Source organism: Halyomorpha halys, unplaced genomic scaffold (assembly GCF_000696795.3).
Source record: "Halyomorpha halys isolate HHAL.00 unplaced genomic scaffold, Hhal_1.1 Scaffold1689.1, whole genome shotgun sequence".
Lineage (NCBI taxonomy): Eukaryota > Metazoa > Arthropoda > Insecta > Hemiptera > Pentatomidae > Halyomorpha > Halyomorpha halys.
In genome coordinates, this window is record NW_027107633.1 from 187735 (window position 1) to 195849 (window position 8115).

At 29.8% G+C, this 8115-nt stretch overlaps 1 protein-coding gene across 1 annotated transcript; it reads right to left on the reverse strand.

Annotated features, from left to right (window-relative positions):
* Positions 1 to 3301: 3301 nt before the first annotated feature.
* Positions 3302 to 3880, reverse strand: LOC106690376 (fork head domain-containing protein FD4). The gene has a single exon (XM_067046003.1). It carries the CDS (start codon positions 3878 to 3880, stop codon positions 3302 to 3304), a length of 579 nt encoding a protein of 192 aa, XP_066902104.1.
* Between the last annotated feature and the right edge of the window lie 4235 nt (positions 3881 to 8115).

Sequence of the window (8115 nt, forward strand, 5' to 3'; positions counted from 1 at the left end):
GCAAGTCTTGATAATGCTAATATTTTATAAGGAATTCCAATAAATTATATATATAATATCTTGTAATATTTAGCTACAATGGGAATGTAAAAATGTATTAATACTATATCTATTAATAGATAGAATATTTGTAGTACCTTCTAGCAACCCAATATATTTGGGCAGCACTTCATGTTAAAATTCAGCATTTCTCACTCTATTTTTAATTTTTTTTAAATTCAATTTAAAAAGTAATTAATTATTATTAAATTTCCGAGGTAATTATTTGAATTTTCTCCCTATCAAAACTGAATCCCTGTTTTACCATTTCAATTTACCATTTGTAAACAGTGAAGTTATAATAATTGATTAAACCCAAACATTCAAATGATGTTACTGTAAAAGTTGTACTGGCCACTATTACTGTCCTGCAATACTAAAAAGAAAATATCGAGTTTTTATTTATCTTAATTTTCAATTGTTATTTTAATATTGTAATGTTTGAGTATTTTTTTTTTTAGTTTTAATTAATCGTAAATAATTACAGACCTATAACCATGAGATATTCTAAGCCATGAATATTTTATTATCGATTCCAAAAATCAAAGCCAATTAGCTGGACATGTTAAAAAAATAAACAAAATAAAAAACAAAGAGAATCTAAAAACAATTATTGTTGCAGAACGGTTTTAATTCATGACAAATTGTTTTTCCTTATCTATTTAAACAACGTTTCATAACAATAACAGCCGTTATGCAAATTAATTGTATGACATAATCATCTCTTTGTAGCTCTAAAATATTAATTAATTATAAATGAAATTTATTTATCGTGAAGGTAATTTTAAGGCGCGAATATTTCACCAATTTTAATTTGAAAACAATACGTTCTGTTTCGGCTTTCATTCAATCAGAAACGTTGAACATATTTTTTATAAATTAAAGAGCTGAATGTTTAAATTTTACTAATTATAACAGATCAACTATTGACAATATTTATGTAAATGCGTGGTTGTTTAAAGCTAAATTTTAATAGTCCTGATAGTAATAAATGAAAAATAGCCAATTCTAATATTTATTTAAATTCGCACAAAAAATATTTCCAAATGAAACTTTAGTAAATTAAATATTGATAAACTATGAGATCAGAACAACATTTATTTCAGTTGATCAGTTGATTATCAGAGATAAGTTTTCAAAATTATCAGATTTTTTTCGGGCTGAATGAATGTATCAGTAAGCAAAAAATTTATCCCGAGCTCACAAAAGTAAACAGAATAATTCCCTTTTAAAAATTGTACCTACATATCTAATCCATCATGGATTAACATATTAGATCCATCGTAATACAAGAATAATAGCAATAAAATATATTAATGAATGAAATTTTATGTTCAAAAATTAAATTATGATTGGCCTAAATATCTATCAATATTTTGTATATTTAATATTTGGCCCATTCTAATATTTTACCTAGCAAAGATAACTTTTTTTATCATAAACTTTAAATAAATTAGGTTATTATATTATATAAATTAACAATTTAAAACTGTTAATCAAGAATACCAAGAGTTTATCAACCTTTCTTTGTAATTGTAACAATTTCTTTTGTTTATAAAAAATGATTTCATTAAACATTATCATGCAATATGTAATATCTAAAAATATAATCATGTTCAAACTATTTGGGTATAAGAAATTTTATTGGTTTTTTTCTTCTAATACACCTTTGAAATTAGCTACAATTATTTAATAAGTTTTGTTAAAAGGTATTTTTAAATTATCTTTATCTTCAATCAGGTAAAATAAAAACAATTGTAAAATGATTGATAACAAATAATTCAATTCAGAATTTGTTCCAAGTCATTCATGATTTATCTCAATTCATAAGATACAGATTTATTACTAATTTTATATCTATTAATATATAAATATTGTTTAAAATATGAACTATTTTTTTTTTATAAATATAAGTTCAGCTGCCCACTGTCTTAAATCAGCTGTAACATTGTACCTATACACACCATGAAAAGATGTGTGCTCAAAATTATTATACAATTTATACTTATACTTTTGACACTATCATACTACTCTCAACATTTTTTAATATTTTATGTTGTGAAATAACTATACAAAAGGATGAGGTAAGGAGTAAAATGGTTTGGTTAAAAATAAATAAAACATCGTTACAGCCTGTACACATATATTTCTATAAATCGGCCCTTTAGTGCTAAGGAACTTTAAATGAACATACATCACATATCTACAAAATATTCAAACAATTATATATCTATACTATACAAAAACAATTTAAATCTTTATACAAACATATATGTGTACATACATATACATGTATGTCTGTGTGAGTATGTATATATACACACACGGGTATATGTAAGAATATATATTTATATCACAATCGAGATAAAAGATAAAAATAATATGAAACTTCATCTAAAATTATAGGATAATTATGGGACAGGATAATTTTAATAATGTTTTGCCAAAATTTGACATTTAAATCCTTCAAAATTAAAAATTGACACACATTTTCAACGACTATAATGACAATAAAAATATGATTGCTTCAAGCACTCTTTTCAGAAATGACGATATTTATATATAATGAGTTAATGTAGAAAGGGAGTCATAAATAAACTAGGAACGTATACTAATTAGACATATAGAATCGTATACCTGTTTAATCTAAAGGAGCGCTTGTTGCAAGGAGCATCAATCACAGTCACCGCAACTTGTTTCAAATGAGATCTCCGCCGGTCCAGTTCATGCATTTCCAGTTCTTTACCTTCTTACCGCCATCAGTTCTACCCAAATATTAATCAAGTAGTGTTTTTTTAACATATACGCTTTTTGAATCCCGTTTAATAGGATTTTCAAATTTATAGTGACCTTTATATTTTATATTTATATACAACTTTTTTCATCGTGAATATACAAAACTTCAAACCAAGTAGCATTAATGCGTCCAATCCATTGTATTGGAGCTTATGACAGCATCGCTGAAAATGCCTTTAATTACACCACACGTAGTAGCGGACAACTAACCCAACTCGGACCGACATTCTTGCTCAGTTAAATCACTTTATACAACTAATCGACAGAGCATTAGGACAGTTTAAATAAATAACGAATAAACGTCATATCTTACTCATTATCGAAAATTAAGTTATTTTATTTAAATACACACGACTCGAAATTTAATAAATAATATAGGGAAATTTCGAGAACCGCATTAAGGAAACCGAAACAGTTGAACGGCTACACAGCCCTATGGTCACTAAGGATGGCGGTAAGTAGGAGGTCATACGGTGAGGAAGGGCCTGTAGGGCGGTGGATAAAAGTGCTGTGGTTGGAGGGGAGGAGGGGGATAAACGGTCGCTGGGTAGCAAGATGTCCCTACCGCTCTCGAAGGTGCCGGCTCGGGTGAGATGAGGCTCTCGATGTCGAAGGATCTCTTGGGCCGAGGTTGTTCAATGATGGGGCTCTGCGGCGAGGTTCGCTGGACTCCACAGGGTACAGGAGCTGCTGGGTCGTAACTAGGGCGTTCTGGGGTAGGTCGTTGGAGGTTAGCCAGTGCAGCCAGTTCGTGTTCAAGTCGGTCCTTATCAGACTTGAGCAACTTGAATCGCTTCCTCCGACGTAGCAAGGACCCGTTCTCAAACATGTCAAGAGCTGCTGGATGTAGTGTCCAGTACGCTCCTTTACCGGGTCTGTCAGGTCTCCTCGGGATCTTGACGAAGCAGTCATTGAAAGAGAGGTTGTGCCGGAGGGAGTTCTGCCACCTCTGTGTGTTGCGGCGATAGTAGGGGAACCTGTCGCTGATGAAGCGGTAGATGTCGGCGAGTGGTAACATTTTGTCCGGCGAGCTCCAGATAGCCATCGCCGTCAACGAAATGTATGAGTAGGGCGGCTTCTGGTCTCCGTACGATTCCCTGCACGGCCGAGGCATCTTATGCCTGCTGAGTGTGCTTTCGAGCGGTCTCACGGTCAGACTGAACCACTAGTCACCTGCAGGAAGACCGGTGGGGGAGAGGCAGGCTGATGCCCGATTGGCTGCCGCAGACCACGCCCACCTGTAAGCTCATTGGCAATGCCCCTCCTTTTCCTATACGTCCATTCTCCCTCTCTCATATATCTTCTCGTTTAGTCCTCATGAAATATGGTATTGTGAATAACGATATGTTAGTCTGTTTTTGATTCGATCAAATATAGTTAATAAGTTTTTCTCGAAAATAAATGGCGATATGAAGCTTGAAGATATAACACAACTGCTGACTGTGGATTGTGCTCGTTGCTCACTGATTTTCCACTGAGTTAACCAAGTCTTAACTCCTTAGCATTAGGTCTATTCACAAATACAATTTTACAGGGTATTATTAGTATATCCACTCTTAAAAATTTTACTAACAGATAACTATACAAAATAAAATTAAAAAACACTTTTTGTAAAATAAAATTAATCATAATTACTGAACTGAACTTTCGAAAAATGAGTACGGGGTTCTTAAACGCTTTAGAAGAACCAGCAGTTGGAAAAATATATACGTATATACCATTCAAATTCTAACGTTTCAGTTATATCCTAGATAAGTTGTGAACTGGCCTATTAGTATAAATTACACTAACGTATTTCAGAATAAATTGACATATTTAAAAAAACGTTTTGAAAGATATTTAGTCTAAAATCTAGTAAAAAAAAAAAGTGTTTATAACAAAATTAATCAATACAAAATCTAACAGAAAAAAAGTGAATGAGACTGGCGAGACCAATCTACGTAGAATTTGATAAAATTTCAATTTTTTTTTCAATACGAGTTAGACCATCTTTTTTTCCCTAACATTTGTTGCAGAGACTGTTTTGATAGTACAAACAAATATAAATATTCATTGAATAAAACTACTACGCTATTGAAGATTTATGAGATGTGGGAAGGGGGATTAGGTAGGTGGAGGGATATAGCGGGAAAGAATATCTATTTCTATAACTCATAAAATGCAACCGAGTTTAAAATATACCTACTTGTGAGTAATGAACATCTTAAAGTTTTGTCAGGTAACAATTTTAATTAACATTGTTAATCTAAATTTAAGTAATGAATTGCCAAATAAAATTATATTATTGTCAATTGTAATTAAATTTATATTAACTTACATAAAATAAGTAAGTTGAACATATTTTGTTTTATTATTTTTCCAACCTAAAAATAATTTTATATTGGTTCAAACTTTACCATTTAATTACTGAGATATCCTCTCAACCCCTCCAGACACGGAATAAGACAACAAAATCATATGATTTTACTTATCATCTTTCCCACATCGCTTTATAAATACTCACTGTAAATTAAAAATATTTTGGCGCCTCAAAGAAATATAATAATATACATTATCAGTTGTTTATAAATTATTGGAACGCCTCAAATAGAACGTTGTCAGTTTATTGCGCACGCATCAGCTCCAAGAGGACTGGATTAGTAGGAGACAAATGAGGCAACTTGCCTCGAGCCCTAAGAAAGGGTTTAGTTATCAGAGTTTAATTTTTTTTTCTATCCAAAAAATATTTCTGATAATTCAAAAAGTACTAGAAATAATTTTAGATTGGATTTTAGGTTAGATGTACAAATTACAACACATAAAATGTCTTGATAGTGAAGTAACATCACACGGTAACCTAAAAATTAAGAAACCAGCCATTTACAAACTTGCTCATGTTTACTAAAAAATAGATCCAGTTAATTCTAAGTGCATTTTTTCTCGATTTGAGTTTAATGAAGGATCTTAAGTTTTTCTACCACAGTGATTACTGAATTATCATTTGTAAAAGTATTCGTCAAGTTTTTTAATTCCTTCCAAGCTCTAAAAAAATATATTTTTCTGAAGCCAGTAACTCATTTAAATAATGATTAAATCAACTTTATGAGTTTCAACCTATTTTACCGATTACAAATATAATTAGAAGGTAATTGTGGAATGGATAACATATAGTTTGGTTTTCGCTAAATTGGAGGATGCTATTAGTTTTTAATGACAAGTTAATTTGTTCCTCACAAAATATAATAATTCTCTTTTAATTTTTTTCTTTATTGTTCATATAATTTATTTTGATTGTTTATAATATTTTGCTTATTGTAATAAATAATGAGTTTAAATAGTGCACCAATAACATTTTTTGTTTAAAAAACAATAATATTTATACCTTTAAATTGAGGTCTATTATATAATTATTTGCGGTTTATTGACTTGTATTTACTTAAAAGTAGAACAATGATTTTCGAATTTCTCAAATTCGAGTAAACAGTAATAATAAGTAAACCTCCCTCCCTCCTCCCAAAGTAACGTAGGGATCACTTACAAGATTTTGCTCCAAGTCACAAAATTTCTTGCTACACGGCTTGTGCATTTCGATTTTAGAAAACAATAGGTGCAGTATGCAATGTATTAAGACTAATTAAACCAAATTAATATGGTCATATTTTTTTTGTTTATAGTTGTATTTATTAATTACTACATACAGCTTGTGATAAGGCTATAATTGGTAGGTACATAGTACAGGTTATGGTGAAAATGCCTTTTGAATGATACAGTGATGCAATTTGATTTATTTTTTTTTGTTTTTTTACATATTTTAATTTAAGTTTTAAATAGTTGAAAATTTTTTAAAACATCTACACAAGAAAAAGTAATGAAAAAAACAATAAATTAAATAAATACGAACTATAATAGATGAATAAATGGACAATTATGATTTAACTATGATATGACCGCATTAATTTAATACGACAACAAGAGAATTTTTGAAGTATAAATGGATGATCAGTAATAAGATTGTCAACAGGAATCTGTGAAAAAAAAACTTAAATAACCAAATGGTGCAGTTTTGATTAATATAATCAAAACGATTTTCTATTGATAAACTTCAGTATTTTCTAAAACTTAATTTTAACTTTGCTAAAAAGACATTTAAATCATAATTAAAGTAGTTAACAATAAAGTTTTGATGTAATATTATTATTTTACCCCCCAGAAGAAATTACTATTTTGTTTTACTTTTTTCCTTCATTTCGACATCTGAACAACATTTAGGACATTTGGCCTATAATTAAGTTCTTAATTTTATGCTGAACACTGGTCAACAAATATTAATATTCAAAATTTTGAATATGAGTTAAAGTTGTTTCTTGTTTATAATTAATCTTAAGTGTTTTCACCTTATTTGCCATTTGTTTTTCTTTATGACCCACTTCCTGGTCATTTTTGGCATACAGGGGGTTTATCTAGAGGTGACCAACCTATTCTAACCATGGTGGAGGGCCTTGTAGGCTGGATTCGAACCGGCATCGCCTCAGTTCACAGGTGAAACCATCTGAGCCACGGACGGTCCCTTATTTGTCATCTGTCAGTAACACCTATTTTTTATGTTCATCATTCGTCTTTGCAGCGCCATACTTCGGAGTAATGAAGTATTAAGAATTAAGTATAAATGGCTAATTTTCCGGAAATGTAATTGGATAAAAAAAAAAAAAATCATTTATAACTTATTTACAATTATTATTCTTATTAGTAAGTGTACATTTTATTTTTAGATTTTAAGTAGACACTATAATTTAGCATTCATTGATTAATGAAAACAAACTTGAGATAAATACTATGTCCTTTCTCTGAAATATAATTTATAAAAGCCACTTTTTAAATATTTTATGAAGAAATAACTACTAACATATTTTATAAAGTTTCTGTCATTGAAAAGTATCCATTTTTGGAGTTGAGAAGCTCTATCTGTATTGAGGAAGAAAATAAAATACTTTAGAAATATTATATCATGATAGAAATAAAAATGTATTGATTCAGCAATGGTTAACCTGCCTTGCTTTGGAATTCAACATAGCATATAAGGCGTGGAATTCCAAAACTAGCAAAGTGCGTTTTTAATGTCAAATTTTTTTAAATGTTGGAAAATGTCAACTTAAAAATTAGTCAGAAAAAAATAATATGAACTTGACTGCTATTGTAATAGCAAATAAAACCTCTCTCTCTGTGTTTTTTGATATTGCACTTTTCAGAATTATCGATACAACAGGAGAAAAAATATATATATATATAAGTTACGGACTGTCA

Bases quoted from the DNA above. Each gene is read 5' to 3' on its own strand.
- LOC106690376 (XM_067046003.1), bottom strand. From the start codon at position 3,880: ATGGCTATCTGGAGCTCGCCGGACAAAATGTTACCACTCGCCGACATC.